Here is a 21,421-nt window from a genome sequence, read left to right as displayed (position 1 = left end):
CCAGATCAGAGTCCATAAGGTACAGAACGACAGGCTCAGGGTCAGGGCAGGCAGAGGTCAGTAATCCAGATCAGAGTCCATAAGGTACAGAACGACAGGCTCAGGGTCAGGGCAGGCAGAGGTCTGTAATCCAGATCAGAGTCCATAAGGTACAGAACGACAGGCTCAGGGTCAGGGCAGGCAGAGGTCAGTAATCCAGATCAGAGTCCATAAGGTACAGAACGACAGGCTCAGGGTCAGGGCAGGCAGAGGTCAGTAATCCAGATCAGAGTCCATAAGGTACAGAACGACAGGCTCAGGGTCAGGGCAGGCAGAGGTCTGTAATCCAGATCAGAGTCCATAAGGTACAGAACGACAGGCTCAGGGTCAGGGCAGGCAGAGGTCAGTAATCCAGATCAGAGTCCATAAGGTACAGAACGACAGGGTCAGGGCAGGCAGAGGTCTGTAATCCAGATCAGAGTCCATAAGGTACAGAACGACAGGCTCAGGGTCAGGGCAGGCAGAGGTCTGTAATCCAGATCAGAGTCCATAAGGTACAGAACGACAGGCTCAGGGTCAGGGCAGGCAGAGGTCTGTAATCCAGATCAGAGTCCATAAGGTACAGAACGACAGGCTCAGGGTCAGGGCAGGCAGTCTCAGGTCAATAATCCAGTGGGACAAGGTACAGGACAGCAGGCAGGCAGAATGGTCAAAACAGGAACTTAGAAAAACCAGGCACAAGGGGAAAACCAATGATAGACTTGACGAACAAAACAAACTGGCAACAGACAGAAAACACAGGTATAAATACACAGGGGATAATGAGAAAGATGAGCGACACCTAGAGGGGGTGGAGACGAGCACAACGACAGGTGAAACAGATCAGGGTGTGACAGCATGTCTGTTTAGTGAGTCTGCGAGATCAGAGAAAGTAGGAATGACCAGGGATGTTCTCCTGATAAGTGTGTGAATTTGACCATTTTCCTGTCCAGCTAAGCATTCAAAATGTTATGAATACTTTTGGGTGTCAGGGAAAATGTATGGAGTAAAAAGTACATTATTTTCTTTAGGAATGTAGTGCAGTAAAAATATAAGTTGTCCAAAATATAAATAGTAAAGTAAGGAAAGATGCAGAAATAAAAGGACTTAAGTAGTACTATAAAGTATTTTACACAACTGATCTTAACCATGGTGGCCTAATTTTATTGGCTGTGCACGAACAATCAACTAGGGTGGTCTAGTGGTCTAAGTCGCTGCAGTAGGAGACTATTCGTTGTTATGTCTTTGTACATTTTGTTTTAGATAGAGAGTTAGAAGTGAAAAATAGAAGAGAGGGCAGTGGGCCAGATGTGAACCCATCCCGTAGCTCTATGTGTTCACAGTAGGCAGTGACTTAGACCACTAGACCACCCTAGGCTATAGTAGGAGACTTTATGAGATCGTAAGAGTGATTGATGACCACTGAACCATAGATGGAACCCCAGCTGGGTCTTTCTTTGTGTCTGTCTGGTATGCAGTGGCGATTTTAGCATGTAAATCTTGGTGGGGCAAACTCACCAACAACAACATGTACATGCATGTCAGCAAAGCCACTACACAACACTAAACAATACATTAATTGCACTATAACAGTGACAAACTGTGCCCACAAACTGTTAGGGCCTACATAAAGCTGTCCCAACAACAGAGCTTTCTTTTCAACTCCATTGAGTGAATCGTTACCACGGCTACACCTGCATACCAGCATAGCGTTGTCAGGCAGCAAAACAGTTCATTCAGCCTCATTTACTGCCTTTCAAAAAACATAGCTGGTATGGCTGATTTGCTTAAACAAATGGGATTTCTACTGACAATTGAGATGTACGACGAGTTGATAAGAGGCAATCCGTAATTTTGATTAAGACATTAATGAGCGAGCTAGGACGAACATAGTCAATATCACTATTTGTTCAGCACTTGAAATGTACAGCGACAGAATTCATAATGCAGGCTGTATCACAACCGGCAGGGATTGGGAGTCCCACAGGGCGGTGCACAATTGGCCCAGCGTCGTCCGGGTTTGGCCGGGGTAGGCCGTCATTGTAAATAATAATTTGTTCTTAACTGACTTGTCGAGTTAAAGAAAGGTTAAATACATTTTTAAAATAACATAGGCCGTTCTTACACTATTCTCCCTGTACACCACGTCAGAACCGTAGGATAAATGAAGGAGTCATACAAGCAGACAATGAAAGCTCTTACAATATTCTATGATTACATTTCTCTAAAACAGGCTCTAGGCTACATGTGCCAGAACAGTATGCTAAGTTTTGAGAGGGAGGGACCAAATTATTAGGGTGAGGCACATGGACTACTAACAGCTTACTACACAACATACACTTAGTATTACTTTTTTAGCTATAGACCGTATACATATCTCCCAGGGGGCAGTAGGGATGACCAGGGATGTTTGCTTGATAAGTGTGTGAATTAGGCAATTTTCCTGTCCTACTAAGCATTCAAAATGTAACATGTACTTTTGGGTGTCAGGGAAAATGTATGGAGTAAAAAGTTCATAATTGTCTTTAGGAATGTAGTGAAGTAAAAGTAAAATTGGTCAAAAATATGAATAGTAATGTAAAGTACAGTAACTTTTTTCAGGAGGCAGATTCATTGTAGAAAATCCCAGCTAATGTAGATAGCAAGTCTCTGTCCACCATTTTTTCCCATGTGGAAAAGGAAGTTGTTAGCTAGCTACATCTCTTCAGTTTCGGCAAATGGTCCTTTACGGCGTCCAAACAAAGTTGTCCGGTGACTGTTGTATTTTGGAGATTGCAAGGAGGGATATCTTCTGATGTGATCAATTCAAAAATATTGTTTCTTATTGAGGTAATTTACATTTGAAGTGTCCTGGCTGCTTATCAGTTCAAAATAGAGATGAATCCAGTGGCTACTGTATTGTAATGACCCATGCACAGAGGGATGGGGCTTCAAAGGCCTCTGCATATGGTTGGGGGAGGCTGTGAAACTCTCCTGCCATTGTTGGGCTCAAGGGCTTTGACACCTCTCACTTCACACCTCAGTGGAAATTGAAGTTGCAGCCGGATCTGTTCTGTCCTAGCAAGCTTGGTAGCCTTAACTTAGCATTCAGTCCTTATAAAGTAAAATATATCATTTTTCTTCTTGGCTTTAAAAGTAGCTTCAGACTGAACATTACTCACTCAGTTCCAGGTCGCATGGTGTTTTCAGGGTTCTTGTGCTTCTTTTGCTAATCGTTGGTTTGCCAGTGCAATTGTTGTATATACCTTGGAAATAAGAATCTTTGGTAGCAGTTGCATGTCATTTTGTCCAAAATCAGGTTGTAGGTTTTGAGTTTTGATTTGGAGTGAAGGTTCAGTTGTGGTGGGTAGTATCCTCTATATGTCCTTGCAGAAAAATTCAAGTTTATCTAACTCTAAATCTATCTTTTTGCCTATGATGTGGAATGTAATCAAGCTCCACCATGGGGCCTATATAAAATTCCCAGTCAAGATCCATGCCTCCACCACAGGGCCTATCAGATTCCCATTCCTGCCCTGCCCTGCTCTGCTCTGTCATGGGACTCTTTGATCTTGTTTCACAGTGAACATGTGCAATGTAGCTCCGCCATAGGGCTTTTGCAATGTAATGTAATATGACTGACTGGGCATACAACTCCACTGTGGGAACCAGGACATTTAAAGTGTGTGTGTGTGTGTGTGTGTGTCTGTGTCTGTGTCTGTGTCTGTGTCTGTGTCTGTGTCTGTGTCTGTGTCTGGCTGTGTGTGTGTGAGCGAGTGTATGTGTGTGTGGACTGTGAGAAATAACAGGGTTTTGAAATTCTGTCCTCAGTGGGCATGTAATTACCTTCTGTGATGGGCAGGGTTATATGATCTAGCTGCGCTGTGGGGGCTACAGCTGCGTCGTGGGGCCTATAACGTATGTCTCCTCCCAGCTTCACCGTGGGGCCTTGACGTTTGGTCTCTCTCTATGCAAAGTGTGAGTTATGTGGTAATGTTCTGGAGACCTTGAGATTTGAGGGCTCATACTCCTCCTCCACGATGAAGCATGCTATGTGATCTCTTATCCCCTGATGTAAAGCATGTTAAACACCCTGTAGCACTTCCATGGGGAATAGGCTTATTGTATATAGCACAGTATAGGGTTATCAGTCTTCATTCTGCACACATTGGACTAATAATATATTGATACAATTCTCTCTGTCCTCTTCAAAACAGCCACATGGACCCAACAGACAGCCAGGGTGAATATGTCAAGGTAAGACACATTTTTTTCCCTTCTCCCTCCTGTCTGTCTATGCTGGTTCTGCTAGTGTCAGTGGCCCTACTCAGAAGGCTTCAGCAGTCCACACAGCATCTGAGAAAAGGAAGGGATTGGGAGATAAAAACCCATCTAAGCAGTGGTGACCAGTTAGTAAGTGCGGCAAGCAAAGGAAAAGCGAAGCAGATACATCTTCCTTAAGAAAACAGCCCTGGTGTTGGAAACAGACATCATTATGTTGTCATCCAAAGTCACATGTATTTATTTTCCAAGCTACAGTATATATATAATATATATAATATAGCACACAATATTTTACATACAGCAAGTTTTTAGAGGACCAAAGAGTTTGGTCTGCTTCGTGTTTTCATTTCTGCCATGGAAAACATATTGTGATATGGGTACCGTCCGAGCCCTACCATTTAGTATCAGTGTGAGTTGAATGTGTTGATACCTCTAGTGTGGTTATGGGGGACCAGTGTGTTGATCTGCTATGGCTGTGTCGTGAGGTTTAAGGGGAGCTGTATTCATTTAAGCTCCTGACTTCAGCGACCGTGTTTGTAATGTTACTCAGTGGTTTCACCGCTCTGCTTGCCTCTCTGCTAGGGTTGGATGGTGTTTGTGGATTACACACTTCAAACTCTCCAAATACTTTCTTGTTTTGTGTTTAATGTAGATTTAAATAAGTCTCTACGCTTAAAGTGTTAAAGTGGCTTCACTAATCATAATATACGACTTTGTAGAATTCATTTTAGATCTGGATCATTTATACTGAAGGGTCTTTTATTTAAAAAAGCACTTTAGTTATATTGGACTATCATTGTAATGTGGTCTTTGAAATGTAATTCTAGGTGATTATACCCCTGTGCTTCTGCAGTTAGGCCCATTTCAGAAGTCTCTCTCAGCGTTTAGCCTAATTAATTATGCCATTAAGGAAATTGAATCCAAAGTTAACAGCGCTGCTTCAGCACTTCTGGGTTCCAGGCCAATGTGTTGGATGGGGTTCGTGACCAGGCCAGTAGGTTTGGTGTGGTTAAGGACCAGGCCAGTAGGTGGGTGTGGTTAAGGACCAGGCCAGTAGGTGGGTGTGGTTAAGGACCAGGCCAGTAGGTGGGTGAGGTTCTGGATCAGGCCAGTAGGTAGCTGTGGTTCTGGATCAGGCCAGTAGGTAGCTGTGGTTCAGGACCAGGCCAGTAGGTAGGTGAGGTTCTGGATCAGGCCAGTAGGTAGGTGAGGTTCTGGATCAGGCCAGTAGGTAGGTGAGGTTCAGGACCAGGCCAGTAGGTAGGTGAGGTTCTGGATCAGGCCAGTAGGTAGGTGAGGTTCAGGATCAGGCCAGTAGGTAGGTGAGGTTCAGGATCAGGCCAGTGGGTAGGTGAGGTTCTGGACCAGTCCAGTGGGTAGGTGAGGTTCTGGACCAGGCCAGTGGGTAGGCGAGGTTCTGGACCAGGCCAGTAGCTAGGGGATGTTCAGGATCAGGCCAGTAGGTAGGTGAGGTTCAGGATCAGGCCATTAGGTAGGTGAGGTTCAGGACCAGGCCAGTAGGTAGGTGAGGTCCTGGACCAGGCCAGTAGGTAGGTGAGGTTCAGGACCAGGCCAGTAGGTAGCTGTGGTTCGGGACCAGGCCAGTAGGTAGGTGAGGTTCTGGACCAGGCCAGTAGGTAGGTGAGGTTCTGGATCAGGCCAGTAGGTAGGTGAGGTTCTGGATCAGGCCAGTAGGTAGGTGAGGTTCTGGACCAGGCCAGTAGGTAGGTGAGGTTCTGGATCAGGCCAGTAGGTAGGTGAGGTTCTGGATCAGGCCAGTAGGTAGGTGAGGTTCTGGATCAGGCCAGTAGGTGTGATTCAGGATCAGGGCAGTAGGTGTGATTCAGGATCAGGCCAGTAGGCAGGTGAGGTTCTGGACCAGGCCATTAGGTAGGTGAGGCTCAGGATAAGGCCAGTAGGTAGTTGAGGTTTTGGATCAGGCCAGTAGGTGTGATTCAGGATCAGGCCAGTAGGCAGGTGAGGTTCTGGACCAGGCCAGTAGGTAGGTGAGGCTCAGGATAAGGCCAGTAGGTAGTTGAGGTTTTGGATCAAACCAGTAGAGAGATGAGGTTCTGGATCAGGCCAGTAGGTGGGGGTGTACACCTGGTTTCTGGGGTTCTAACCACAATAGAGGTTAGAGGGAGAATGTGACCCTGATGTTGTGACACACACACACACACACACACACACACACACACACACACACACACACACACACACACACACACACACACACACACAATAACTAAATTGGAGTCACCTCAAATGTTTTGGAATATTTGTATTCTGTACAGGCGTCCTTCTTTTCACTCTGTCATTTAGGTTAGTATTGTGGAGTAACTACAATGTTGTTGAACCATCCTCAGTTTTCTCCTATCACAGCCATTAAACTTTATAACTGTTTTAATATCACCATTGGCCTCACGGTGAAATCCCTAACTGTTTTTTTCCCTCTCCGGCAACTGAGTTAGGAAGGACGCCTGTATCTTTGACTGGGTGATACATTGATACACCATCCAAAGTGTAATTCATCATTTATTTATTCATTTTTATTTTATCCTTATTTTACCAGGTATGTTGACTGAGAACACATTCTCATTGACGGCAACGGCCTGGGGAATAGTTACAGGGGAGAGGAGGGGGGAATGAATGAGTCAATTGGAAGCTGGGGATGATTAGGTGACCAGGATGGTCAGGATACTCATCTCATATGTATATACTGTACTCGATACCATCTACTGCATCTTGCCTATGCCGTTCTGTACCATCACTCATTCATATATCTTTATGTACATATTCTTTATCCCTTTACACTTGTGTGTGTATAAGGTAGTTGTTGTGAAATTGTTAGGTTAGATTACTCGTTGGTTATTACTGCATTGTCGGAACTAGAAGCACAAGCATTTCGCTACACTCGCATTAACATCTGCTAACCATGTGTATGTGACAAATACAATTTGATTTGATTGGGAATTTAGCCAGGACACCGGGACACCGGACACCGGGGTTAACACCCCTACTCTTATGTGCCATGGGATCTTAGTTATCGTGCTCAGATATATTCAATGTCTGCTTTTCTTTTATTTACACACATCTACCAATAGGAGCCCTTCTTTGTGAGTCATTGGAAAACCTCCCTGGTCTTTGTGATTCTGTGTTTGAAATTCACTGCTTGACTAAGGGACCTTACAGATGATTGTATGTGTGGGGTACAGAGGTGAGGTAGTCATTGAAAAATCATATATATACAGTGCATTCAGAAAGTATTCAGACCCCCTTTTCCACATTTTGTTACGTTACAGCCTTATTCTAAAAAAATGTTTTTTTTAAATCCTCAGCAATCTACACACAATACCCCATAATGACAAAGCCAAAACAAGTTTTTAGAAAATTTTGCTAATTTATTAACAATAAAGAACTATATAAATAAATATAATATATATAGAAATATCTTATTTACATAAGTATTCAGACCATTTGCTATGTGACTCGAAATTGAGCTCAGGTGCATCCTTTTCCATTAATCATCCTTGAGATGTTTCTACAACTTTATTGGAGTCCACCTGTGGTAAATTAAAATGATTGCACATGATTTGGAAAGGCACACACCTGTCTATAAAAGGTCTACACAGAGGAACTCTAGAGCTCTGTCAGAGTGACCATCGGGTTCTTGGTCACCTCCCTGACCAAGTCCCTTCTCTCTCGATTGCTTAGTTTGGCCGGGTGGCCAGCTCTAGAAAGAGTCTTGAAGGTTCCAAACTTCTTCCATTTAAGAATGATGGAAGCCACTGTGTTCTTGGGGACCTTCCATGCTGCAGACATTCTTTGGTACCCTCCCCCAGATCTTTGCCTCAAAACAATCCTGTCTCGAAGCTCTACGGACAATCAGTGTGCAAAGCTGTCATCAAGGCAAAGGGTGGCTATTTGAAGAATCTGTAATATAAAATATATTTGTATTTGTTTAACACTGGTTTTGGTTACTACATGATTCCATATGTGTTATTTCATAGTTTTGATGTCTTCACTATTATTCTACAATGTGGAAAATAGTAAAAATAAAGAAACACCCTTGAATGAGAAGGTCTGTCCAAACTTTTGACCGGTAGTGTATATGAATATGGTCTGTATGTACTGCATGTCTGTGTTTTAGCATGAAATCACAGAGACAGGCTGCCTCTGAAACCATATCTTCTGTTGGATGGTATGGGCCTAGTGGGTCTGGAGTGAGAGGTTTATATGCAGTTAATTAACATATATATGGCACACGGCACACTGGTGGTTTACACAGACACACCCCATCAGTGTGTCTTTGTGCGCGGGTGTGTGTGCGCACATTTTTCGGATGTCCCAGCTAGCACATTTGGATCCTAGGAAGTTGTGAGAAAGTACGTTTTTGGTTACCCATTGGTTCTGGGAACGAAGCCATACGACTGGTAAAACTGAACGTTTTTTAAACGGAAGTGAATGTTTTGCTTGCTTTGGGAACATACATTTTTAGGTTGCAGGGAGGTTCTGAGAATGTTTTACTATGGTTCCAGGGATGTTCTGAGAATGTTTTACTATGGTTCCAGGGAGGTTCTGAGAATGTTTTACTATGGTTCCAGGGAGGTTCTGAGAATGTTTTACTATGGTTCCAGAGAGGGTCTGAGAATGTTTTACTATGGTTCCAGGGAGGTTCTGAGAATGTTTTACTATGGTTGCAGGGAAATTCTGAGAATGTTTTACTATGGTTCCAGGGAGGTTCTGAGAATGTTTTACTATGGTGCCAGGGAGGTTCTGAGAATGTTTTACTATGGTTCCAGGGAGGTTCTGAGAACGTTTTACTCTGGTTGCAGGGAGGTTCTGAGAATGTTTTACTATGGTTCCAGGGAGGTTCTGAGAATGTTTTACTATGGTTCCTGAAAGTTTTCTTGGGAGGATTTATTAACGTTCTGAGGACAAAAATGGTAGGTTATTTGAAGGTAATTAAATAACATTCTGAGAACATCTTTCAATAAGACTGCTAACTGTTTTGAACTAATTTTCTTAGGCATTAATCATGCAGTTACATTTCTTTATTATTAGGGCACGGTGTCAGTGAGATTCAAAACTATTTTGTTTTATTCTCTATCCATGGAATTAGTCCATTGCGCCACCAGGATTGAGTTTGTATGCCATGTTTTTTTTTTACTCATACAAAGCTGTTCATTTTAGTCTATTAAAAAAGAGGGGGGTGAGGAGTTAGGAGGGTAGTGGGTAATAAGGGGGTAGGGGGTTAGAGGGGTAGTGAGGCAGTAGAGCTGTTGTTGGGGAGTAGTGAGGGATTAGGGTGGTAGGGGGGAAGTTAGGGGGTAGAGGGGTAGGGGGGTAGCGTGGGTGTAGGATGGTAGTTAGGGGTGGAGGAGTAGTGAGGGGGTAAGGTGGTAGTGAGGGGTAGGGGGTAGAGGGGTAGTGAGGGGGTAGTTAGCGAGAGCGAGAGAGAGACCTCCTCTCTCAGGAGCATATTCCTGCGTCACAGATTGAATTAGCCCTGCGTCTCCATTTGATTTGATTTTTATTTCACCTTTATTTAACCAGGTAGGCCAGTTGACAACAAGTTCTCATTTACAACTGCAACCTGGCCAAGATGAAGCATAGCAGTGCGACAAAAACAACAATACAGAGTTATTGATCTGAGGGAGTTTAAATTGACTGGGCTGGACTTGCTAACATGCCTCTTATAGTATTGGGTTTCCTCCACTTATCACATTGCACTGTACACTACACAGTACTGAGCCAGGAAGAACAGACTGAGCCCAGAGAATAACAGACTGAGCCCAGAGAATAACAGACTGAGCCCAGAGAAGAACAGACTGAACCCAGGGAAGAACAGACTGAACCCAGAGAAGAACAGACTGAGCCCAGAGAAGAACAGACTGAGCCCAGAGAAGAACAGACTGAGCCCAGAGATGAACAGACTGAGCCCAGAGAAGAACAGACTGAGCCCAGAGAAGAACAGACTGAGCCCAGAGAAGAACAGACTGAGCCCAGGGAAGAACAGACTGAGCCCAGGGAAGAACAGACTGAGCCCAGGGAAGAACAGACTGAGCCCAGGGAAGAACAGACTGAGCCCAGGGAAGAACAGACTGAGCCCAGAGAAGAACAGACTGAGCCCAGAGAAGAACAGACTGAGCCCAGGGAAGAACAGACTGAGCCCAGGGAAGAACAGACTGAGCCCAGGGAAGAACAGACTGAGCCCAGGGAAGAACAGACTGAGCCCAGGGAAGAACAGACTGAGCCCAGGGAAGAACAGACTGAGCCCAGTGAATAACAGACTGAGCCCAGTGAATAACAGACTGAGCCCAGTGAAGAACAGACTGAGCCAGGTGAATGCAGGTCTAGCAGCAGCTACTGTATGCCTCTCTACCAGACCAAAACAATGTGTTTTATGCACCCTTTGACAACAACAACATCAAGCCTGGCGTGAGCGCCGTCACCGACCCAGAGGACTGGGGGATCTCGCTCTCCGAGGCCGACGTAAGAAGGGTCTTTAATCAGGTCAACACCCGCAAGGCCGTGGGCCCCTACGGTATTTCAGGGTGAATTCTCAGAGCATGCGTAGAACAGCTGGCATTTTCAACCTCTCCTTGTCCCAGTCTGTAATCTCCACATGTTTTAAACTGACCACCATCATTCCTGTTCTCAAGAACTCTAAGGCTTCATGCCACAATGACTACCACCCTTTAGCACTCACATCTGTAATCATGAAGTGCTTTGAGAGGCTGGTTATGGCACACATTCACTCCACCATCCCAGACACCCTAGACCTACTCCAAATAGTAAGACTGCCCCAACAGATCCATAGACGACGCAATCTAAATTTCTCACCAAACTTCCCTCACTCAACTAGATAAGAGGAATACCTATGTGAGAATACTGTTCATTGACTACAGCTCAGCGTTCAACACCATTATCACCACCTGTGTGTGAACCCTTCCTTCTGAAACTGGATCCTGGACTTTCTGACGGGCTGACCCCAGGTGGTGAGGGTAGGCAACATCACCTCCACCATGTTGACCCTCAACACCGGGGCCCCACAGGGACGATGAGTCATCCAACAGTGTGGAGGTCAGTGACCTGGCAGTGTGGTGCTGGAGCAACAACCTCTCCCTCAACATCAGCAAGACCAAGTAGCTGATCGTGGACTACAGGAAACAGGGGGGGCGAACACACCCCTATCCACATCGATGAGACGGCAGCGGAGCAGGTAGACAGCTTCAAGTTCCTCGGTGTCCAAATCACTAAAGACTTCAAATGGTCCAAATAGAAATGCACAATCGTGAAGAAGAATTGACAGTGCCTCTTCCCCCTCAGATGGTGTGAAAAGAAGGCCCGGAAAATCGTTAGAGACCCCAACCACCCAAGCCATAGACTATTTTCTCTACTGCCGTACGGCAAGAGGTACCGGGGCATCAAGTCTGACACCAACAGGCTCTTGTACAACTTCTATCCCCAAGCAATAAGACTGATCAATATCCAACAAAATAGCTACACAGACTGAGTTTGTCTTGTATCTTTATTGACCTTTATTTCAATATTTGCACTGTCTCTTTGCACACTCACAGGGTCCTACACACAATCACACACACTGTCTCTTTGCACACTCACAGGGTCCTACACACAATCACACACACTGTCTCTTTGCTCACTCACAGGGTCCTACACACAATCACACACACTGTCTCTTTGCACACTCACAGGGTCCTACACACAATCACATACACTGTCTCATTGCAAACTCACAGGGTCCTACACACAATCACACACACTGTCTCTTTGCTCACTCACAGGGTCCTACACACAATCACACACACTGTCTCATTGCACACTCACAGGGTCCTACACACAATCACACACACTGTCTCTTTGCACACTCACAGGGTCCTACACACAATCACATACACTGTCTCTTTGCACACTCACAGGGTCCTACACACAATCACACACACTGTCTCTTTGCACACTCACAGGGTCCTACACACACAATCACACACACTGTCTCTTTGCACACTCACAGGGTCCTACACACAATCACACACACTGTCACTTGCACACTCGCACACACAAACAGTCACGCCATAATTTGGTCACTCACACATAATATGCACATACAATTATACTGACTCTACACACCCACTCACGCACAATCATCATATACTGTACACTGCTGCTACTCTGTTTATCTTACATCCTGTTGCCTAGTTACCTTACCCCTTATACAAGTCGGAAGTTTACGTACAACTTAGCCTAATACATTTAAACGCAGTTTTTCACAATTCCTGACATTTAATCCTAGTAAAAATTCCCTGTCTTAGGTCAGTTAGGATCACCACTTTATTTTAAGAATGTGAAATATCAAAATAATAGTAGAGAGAATGATTTATTTCAGCTTTTATTTCTTTCATCACATTCCCAGTGGGCCAGAAGTTTACATACACTCAATAAATATTTGGTAGCATTGTCTTTAAATTATTTAACTTGGGTCAAATGTTTTAGGTAGCCTTCCACAAGCTTCCCACAATAAGTTGGGTGAATTTTGGCCCATTCCTCCTGACAGAGCTGGTGTAACTGAGTCAGGTTTGTAGGCCTCTTTGCTCTCACACGCTATTTCAGTTCTGCCCACATATTTTCTATGGGATTGAGGTCAGGGCTTTGTGGTGGCCACTCCAATACCTTGACTTTGTTGCCATTTTGCCACACCTTTGGAAGTATGTTTGGGGTCATTGTTCATTTGGAAGACCCATTTGCGACCAAGCTTTAATTTCCTGACTGATGTCTTGAGATGTTGGATATATTTATCCACAATATATTTCCTGCCTTGTGATGCCATCTATTTTGTGAAATGCACCAGTCCCCCCTGCAGCAAAGCACCCCCACAACATGATGATGCCACACCCGTGCTTCACGGTTGGGATGGTGTTCTTTGGCTTGCAAGCCTCCCCCTTTTTCCTCCAATCATGACGATGGTCATTATGGCCGGCAGTTCTATTTTTGTTTCATCAGACCAGAGGATATTTCTCCAAAAAGTACGATCTTTGTCCCCATGTGCAGTTGCAAACTGTAGTCTGGCTTTTTTATGGCGGTTTTGGAGCAGTGGCTTCTTCCTTGCTGAGCGGCCTTTCAGGTTATGTCGATATAGGACTCGTTTTACTGTGGATATAGATACATTTGTACCTGTTTCCTCCAGCATCTTCACAAGGTCCTTTGCTGTTGTTCTGGGATTGATTTGCACTTTTCTCACCAAAGTACGTTCATCTCTAGGAGACAGAACGCGTCTCCTTCCTGAGCGGTATGACGGCTGCGTGGTCCCATGGTGTTTATACTTGTGTACTATTGTTTGTACAGATGAACGTGGTACCTTCAGGCGTTTGAAAATTGCTCCCAAGGATGAACCAGACTTGATCAGGTCCACAATTTTATTTCTGAGGTCTTGGCTGATTTCTTTTGATTTTCCCATGATGTCAAGCGGGAAGGACTGGGTTTGAAGGTAGGCCTTGAAATACATCCACAGGTACACCTCCAATTGACTCAAATTAGGTCAATTAGCCTATCAGAAGCTTCTAAAGCCATGACATAATTTTCTAGAATTTTCCAAGCTGTTTAAAGGCACAGTCGATTTAATGTATGTACTTCTGACCCACTAGAATTGTGATACAGTGAAATATAAGTGAAATAATCTGTCTGTAAACAATTGTTAGAATAATTACTTGTGTCATGCACAAAGTAGATGCCCTAACCGACTTGCCAAAACTATAGTTTGTTAAGAAGACATCTGTGGAGTGGTTGAAAAACGAGTTTTAATGACTCCAACCTAAGTGTATGTAAACTTCCGACTTTAACTATGTCTACCTCCATCACTCCAGTATCCCTGCACATGCACAGGGCTTTCAGAAAGTATTCTGACCCCTTGACTTTGTCCACATTTTGTTACGTTACAGCCTTGTTCTAAAATTGATTTAATTCATTTTTTCCCTCATCAATCTCTACACAATAGTCCATAATGACAAGGCGAAAACAGGTTTTTAGAAATTGTAGCAAATATATAAAAAATAAAAAACACAAGTACATATGTACATTACATAAGTATTCAGAACCTTTGCTATGAGACTTGAAATTGAGGTCAGGTGTTGAGGCACAGATCTGGGGAAGGCTACCAAAACAATTCTGCAGCATTGAAGGTCCCCAAGAACACAGTGGCCTTCATCATTCTTAAATGCAAGATGTTTGGAACCACCAAGACTCTTCCTAGAGTTGGCCGCCCAGCCAAACTGAGCAATCGGGGGAGAAACCAAGAACCTGATGGTCACTCTGACAGAGCTCCAGAGTTCCTCTGTGGAGATGGGAGAACCTTCCAGAAGGACAATCATCTCTGCAGCACGCCACCAATCAGGCCTTTATGGTGGAGTGGCCAGACGGAAGCCACTCCTCAGTAAAAGGCACATAACAGCCCACTTGGATTTTGCCAAAAGGCACCTAAAGACTCTCAGACCATGAGAAACAAGATTGAACTCTTTGGCCTGAATGCCTAGTTATCAAATCCAATCAAATGTATATAGCCCTTCTTACATCAGCGGATATATCAACGTGCTGTACAGAAACCCAGCCCAAACAGCAAGCAATGCAGGTGTAGAAGCACGGTGGCTAGGAAAAACTCCCTAGAAAGGCCAAAATCCAGGAAGAAACCTAAAGAGGAACCAGGCTATGAGGGGTGGCCAGTCCTCTTCTGGCTGTGCTAGGTGGAGATTATAAATCCAAATCAAATCAAATTTTATTTGTCACATACACATGGTTAGCAGATGTTAATGCGAGTGTAGCGAAATGCTTGTGCTTCTAGTTCCGACAATGCAGTAATAACCAACAAGTAATCTAGCTAACAATTCCAAAACTACTACCTTATAGACACAAGTGTAAGGGGATAAAGAATATGTACATAAAGATATATGAATGAGTGATGGTACAGAGCGGCATAGGCAAGATACAGTAGATGGTATTGAGTGCAGTATATACATATGAGATGAGTATGTAAACAAAGTGGCATAGTTAAAGTGGCTAGTGATACATGTATTACATAAAGATGCAGTAGATGATATAGAGTACAGTATATACTGTATATATATCAGTATATACAGTATATACTGTATATATATCAGTATATACATATACTGATATATATATATACAGTGCCTTGCGAAAGTATTCGGCCCCCTTGAACTTTGCGACCTTTTGCCACATTTCAGGCTTCAAACATAAAGATATAAAACTGTATTTTTTTGTGAAGAATCAACAACAATTGGGACACAATCATGAAGTGGAACGACATTTATTGGATATTTCAAACTTTTTTAACAAATCAAAAACTGAAAAATTGGGCGTGCAAAATTATTCAGCCCCTTTACTTTCAGTGCAGCAAACTCTCTCCAGAAGTTCAGTGAGGATCTCTGAATGATCCAATGTTGACCTAAATGACTAATGATGATAAATACATTCCACCTGCACTGTGATAGTCTCAGAGGTCTGTCAAAAGCGCAGAGAGCATCATGAAGAACAAGGAACACACCAGGCGGGTCCGAGATACTGTTGTGAAGAAGTTTAAAGCCGGATTTGGATACAAAAAGATTTCCCAAGCTTTAAACATCCCAAGGAGCACTGTGCAAGCGATAATATTGAAATGGAAGGAGTATCAGTATCAGTATCAGAAATCTACCAAGACCTGGCCGTCCCTCTAAACTTTCAGCTCATACAAGGAGAAGATTGATCAGAGATGCAGCCAAGAGGCCCATGATCACTCTGGATGAACTGCAGAGATCTACAGCTGAGGTGGGAGACTCTGTCCATAGGACAACAATCAGTCGTATATTGCACAAATCTGTCCTTTATGGAAGAGTGGCAAGAAGAAAGCCATTTCTTAAAGATATCCATAAAAAGTGTCGGTTAAAGTTTGCCACAAGCCACCTGGGAGACACACCAAACATGTGGAAGAAGGTCTGGTCAGATGAAACCAAAATTGAACTTTTTGGCAACAATGCAAAACGTTATGTTTGGCGTAAAAGCAACACAGCTCATCACCCTGAACACACCATCCCCACTGTCAAACATGGTGGTGGCAGCATCATGGTTTGGGCCTGCTTTTCTTCAGCAGGGACAGGGAAGATGGTTAAAATTGATGGGAAGATGGATGGAGCCAAATACAGGACCATTCTGGAAGAAAACCTGATGGAGTCTGCAAAAGACCTGAGACTGGGACGGAGATTTGTCTTCCAACAAGACAATGATCCAAAACATAAAGCAAAATCTACAATGGAATGGTTCAAAAATAAACATATCCAGGTGTTAGAATGGCCAAGTCAAAGTCCAGACCTGAATCCAATCGAGAATCTGTGGAAAGAACTGAAAACTGCTGTTCACAAATGCTCTCCATCCAACCTCACTGAGCTCGAGCTGTTTTGCAAGGAGGAATGGGAAAAAATTTCAGTCTCTCGATGTGCAAAACTGATAGAGACATACCCCAAGCGACTTACAGCTGTAATCGCAGCAAAAGGTGGCGCTACAAAGTATTAACTTAAGGGGGCTGAATAATTTTGCACGCCCAATTTTTCAGTTTTTGATTTGTTAAAAAAGTTTGAAATATCCAATAAATGTCGTTCCACTTCATGATTGTGTCCCACTTGTTGTTGATTCTTCACAAAAAAATACAGTTTTATATCTTTATGTTTGAAGCCTGAAATGTGGCAAAAGGTCGCAAAGTTCAAGGGGGCCGAATACTTTCGCAAGGCACTGTATATATATATATATATATTCATCTCATATATATGAGATTAATAATGTAGGGTATGTAAACATTATATTAGGTAGCATTGTTTAAAGTGGCTAGTGATATATTTTACATCATTTCCCATCAATTCCCATTATTAAAGTGGCTGGAGTTGAGTCAGTGTGTTGGCAGCAGCCACTCAATGTTAGTGGTGGCTGTTTAACAGTCTGATGGCCAAGATGTTCAAATGTTCATAAATTACCATCATGGTCAAATAATAATAATCACAGTAGTTGTCGAGGGTGCAACAAGTCAGCACCTCAGGAGTAAATGTCACGTCCGGTGAACAGGTCAGGGTTCCATAGCCGCAGGCAGAACAGTTGAAACTGGAGCAGCAGCACGGCCAGATGGACTGGGGACATCAAGGAGTCATCATGCCTGGTAGTCCTGAGGCATGGTCCTAGGGCTCAGGTCCTCAGAGAGAGAGAAAGAAAGAAAGTGAGAAAGAGAGAATTAGAGAGAGCATACTTAAATTAGAGAGAGCATACTTAAGTTAGGATGTAGGGGGTAGGGGGTAGTGAGGGGTAGGGGGTTGAAGAACAATGGGAAAGTAATTCTGCTTTGAAAGTTGATAAACTTGTAACCCCACTTTTGAGAAAATGGCCCTTGAATGTTTTGGTACACCTACTGGAGAGCTCTTCTTTGTCTACACCCCTCGTTCACACCATCTTAAGCCCTAGCCCCACCCATCTCTTTAAGGATTCACATGTGAGGCCATTTGCTAAACAGAGTGATTAATGTAGTAAACAGCCAAATATTTCAAGACTAAAAGTGGTGAAAGTAGTAGCCTACAATAAGGAAAACTCCAGGTAAAAATACACTTTATCTAGTCCTTGGCCTATATCCTAATCGGACTTTGGTGCAGGTCATGTTGTTCTTCACATTACCATCTAGCTAGCGAGCCAGCAAGCTAACGTTCGGTAGCTAGCTAACAGTATGCTTTAACTTGCAATGAAAATGACTTTCTGACAAAATTAGAAATGTAGAATATCTGAAAATGTAGCTAGACTCTTACCCATATACATGGATGAATGCTTCACGGCCGACTGGAACCATTTAACTCTGTTTTGTTTGGCCAGCATGTCAAGTCACTCCGGTTCACACTGACTGTGGCTTGTGCAGAAAGTAGCTAATCACTTTTTCCAACTGATCTGTCGATAACACCTGCTAAATTCAGGGCATCAATGTTGTTGAGAGAAGTTGCAAAACTTTTGTTGTTCTCGATGGCTAACGTTATATATTTCAATAACGACGCGGTAGAAAGGACTGTCAACACATACTGAGCAGCTCACGTTATAAACAGAAGCATGTTACCAATCCAAATCCAAATCCAAATCCAATCCAAATCCAAACTCATCTCCCGGCATGTCCAGCACATCCATTATCTCAGCCAGCTTCCGTGGCTGAACCAACTAGACTCGTAATTTAACAGTTTTATTTGTATTTACGGATGGAATACAAGTTTGTTATTTAGGCACATGAAAGTTCACATGTTCCAGAAGGCATTTCTGCCAAAAAAACACATTTTGATAAAAAAATTAAAAATGTTTATGTTCAAATGCCTCTCCTGTGAAGTAGTGATGTGCGACATACGCCTAGTTTCCTGAAACGAGTCACATATGTGTCTCTAATGTGTGTCATACATTTGGCAGGAGGTTAGGAAGTGCAGCTCAGTTTCCACCTCATTTTGTGGGCAGTGTGCACATAGCCTGTCTTGTCTTGAGAGCCAGGTCTGCCTACGGTGGCCTTTCTCAATAGCAAGGCTATGCTCACTGAGTCTGTACATAGTCAAAGCGTTCCTTAAGTTTGGCTCAGTCACAGTGGTCAGGTATTGTGCCACTGTGTACTCTCTGTTTAGGGCCAAATAACATTCTAGTTTGCTCTGTTTTTTTGTTAATTCTTTACAATGTGTCAAGTAATTATCTTCTTGTTTTCTCATGATTTGGTTGGGTCTAATTGTGATGCTGTCCTGGGCCTCTGTTGGGCCTGGTTGTTTTTGCTGTCCTGGGCCTCTCTCTCTCTCTCTCTCTCTCTCTCCCTCTCTCCCCTTCTCTCTCTCTCTCTCTCTCTCTCTCTCTCTCTCTCTCTCTCCCCCCTTCTCTCTCTATCTCTCTCTCTCCCCCCTTCTCTCTCTCTCTCTCTCTCTCTCTCTCTCTCTCTCACACTCTCATTGTGTTATCTATTTCTCTCTCTCTCTCTCTCTCTCTCTCTGTCTCTTTCTCTCTCTCTCTCTGTGGTCATGAAGGAGGAGGGGATGGGTGGGGTCTGCCTCTTCCAGTGCTTGCAAGCATTTTCCCCTCTCCCTCCTCCCTCTCCCTCATCCCTCTCTCCCTCTCTCCTTTCCACCCTCCCCCCACCCACTCCTTTCATCAGAAACGGATGAGGTAATCCCTGCCAGGGCTCGTGAAGCACATTGAGAGTGTGAACGGGAGAGAGAGAGAGCGAAAGCGAGAGAGACTGTGTGGAGCTGAGAGAGAGATATGACAGTAGCAGCAAAGTGCAAGGGGATAGGGCCCTGATCAGCAGTAGCAGTAGTACCAGCAGTAGCAGTAGTACCAGCAGTACCAGCAGTAGCAGCTGTAGTGTTAGCTAGCGTTAGTAACGTAGGGTAGCGTAGCTGCCACACAGTGTTAGTGAGATGAGCTGCTGTCAGGGCTGCTAGCGTGCAGAGGAGCGGAGTGCTGCCTGCTGTGGGACAGAGAGCAGAGCTGGTGCTGGGGACCTCAGGGTGGGGTACAGCCCAAGCTGAACGGAGCTGAGCTGTGAGGACAGGACAGGAGAGCAGAAGGGAATCATGACGGAGCGCTGTAGCCTATGGAGCACCCTGTCGGCAGCCGCCTGCTGCTTCTACAGAGGCTCCTTCATGCAGGTGCAGGTGAGAGTGGATTTGTGTGTGTGTGTGTGTGTGTGTGTGTGTGTGTGTGTGTTTGAGAAATCGAAGAGCAAGACAGAGGTGATACAAATTATGTTTTTGTTAGAGTTTGCTTTTGAATTTCTGGACATTTCTGTTAGTGGTTTTATGTCTGTGTGTGAGAGTGTAAATGGGTGTGTTGGAGTGTGTTCCTTCCCATGTTGGCCAGCAGCTAGCTGGTGATACTGGGAGGATGATCACCTCATCTGATTTAGGAGCCTCAGCAACATGAGCATGGCTGATTCCTGAGAGGTAACATAAGGATGTTTTGTTGGTACACTCTATTGTAGCATTAGAGCATCACAGGAGAGATTAGCATGGAGATGAATTACACTATATCACCACTGAAAGTCTTTGGATACGATAGTAAGAAATCTTACAGTAGTATGCATAGCCGCGGGAAGATGTTTTGGAGGTGGGGGTGCTGCGATTTGGCCCGCGCTACAGATGGCTATATCGGCCCACTAATACAGGACTAGTAAAGGCTCAGTGTTACAGACGGCTATATCGGCCCACTAATACAGGACTGGTAAAGGCTCAGTGTTACAGATGGCTATATCGGCCCACTAATACAGGACTAGTAAAGGCTCAGTGTTACAGATGGCTATATCGGCCCACTAATACAGGACTGGTAAAGGCTCAGTGTTACAGATGGCTATATCGGCCCACTAATACAGGACTAGTAAAGGCTCAGTGTTACAGATGGCTATATCGGCCCACTAATACAGGACTGGTAAAGGCTCAGTGTTACAAACGGCTATATCGGCCCACTAATACAGGACTGGTAAAGGCTCAGTGTTACAGATGGCTATATCGGCCCACTAATACAGGACTGGTAAAGGCTCAGTGTTACAAACGGCTATATCGGCCCACTAATACAGGACTGGTAAAGGCTCAGTGTTACAGATGGCTATATCGGCCCACTAATACAGGACTGGTAAAGGCTCAGTGTTACAGATGGCTATATCGGCCCACTAATACAGGACTGGTAAAGGCTCAGTGTTACAGATGGCTATATCGGCCCACTAATACAGGACTGGTAAAGGCTCAGTGTTACAGATGGCTATATCGGCCCACTAATACAGGACTGGTAAAGGCCCAGTGTTACAGACGGCTATATCGGCCCACTAATACAGGACTGGTAAAGGCCCAGTGTTACAGATGGCTATATCGGCCCACTAATACAGGACTAGTAAAGGCCCAGTGCACTACTTTCCAGAATTTTTATTTTACTAATTTATTCATATTTTTAGAGGTGTAGAGGGTACTGCAGCACCCTCTCCACCTCTACCTCCCACAGCTATGGTACTATGTTATTACTGAAAGTGTTTGGATATGATTCTATAGTAAGGACACAGTAATGTAGTATGTTGTTTCTGAAAGTGATAGTAAGGAACCTC

The 21,421-nt window shown here is 44.1% G+C and overlaps 1 protein-coding gene across 2 annotated transcripts in view; it reads left to right on the top strand.

Moving 5' to 3' along the window:
- The window catches only part of LOC139422735 (SH2 domain-containing protein 3C-like), a 124,467-nt gene that overhangs the window by 22,221 nt on the left and 80,825 nt on the right, over positions 1-21,421 (top strand). Inside the window, exon 3 of one of the 2 annotated variants that reach the window (XM_071174045.1) lies at positions 4,215-4,254. In XM_071174045.1, the coding sequence (XP_071030146.1) occupies positions 4,215-4,254 (40 nt within the window). Of the gene's footprint in view, positions 1-4,214; positions 4,255-19,526; positions 19,986-21,421 lie in introns of those variants that run through there. The other variant, XM_071174046.1, reaches the window with a different exon arrangement.

The sequence above is a fragment of the Oncorhynchus clarkii genome, chromosome 12 (assembly GCF_045791955.1).
Source record: "Oncorhynchus clarkii lewisi isolate Uvic-CL-2024 chromosome 12, UVic_Ocla_1.0, whole genome shotgun sequence".
NCBI classification, from domain to species: Eukaryota; Metazoa; Chordata; class Actinopteri; order Salmoniformes; family Salmonidae; genus Oncorhynchus; species Oncorhynchus clarkii.
The sequence above is the reverse complement of the archived record's forward strand: the minus strand, read 5'-3'. Positions and strand labels throughout refer to the sequence as shown.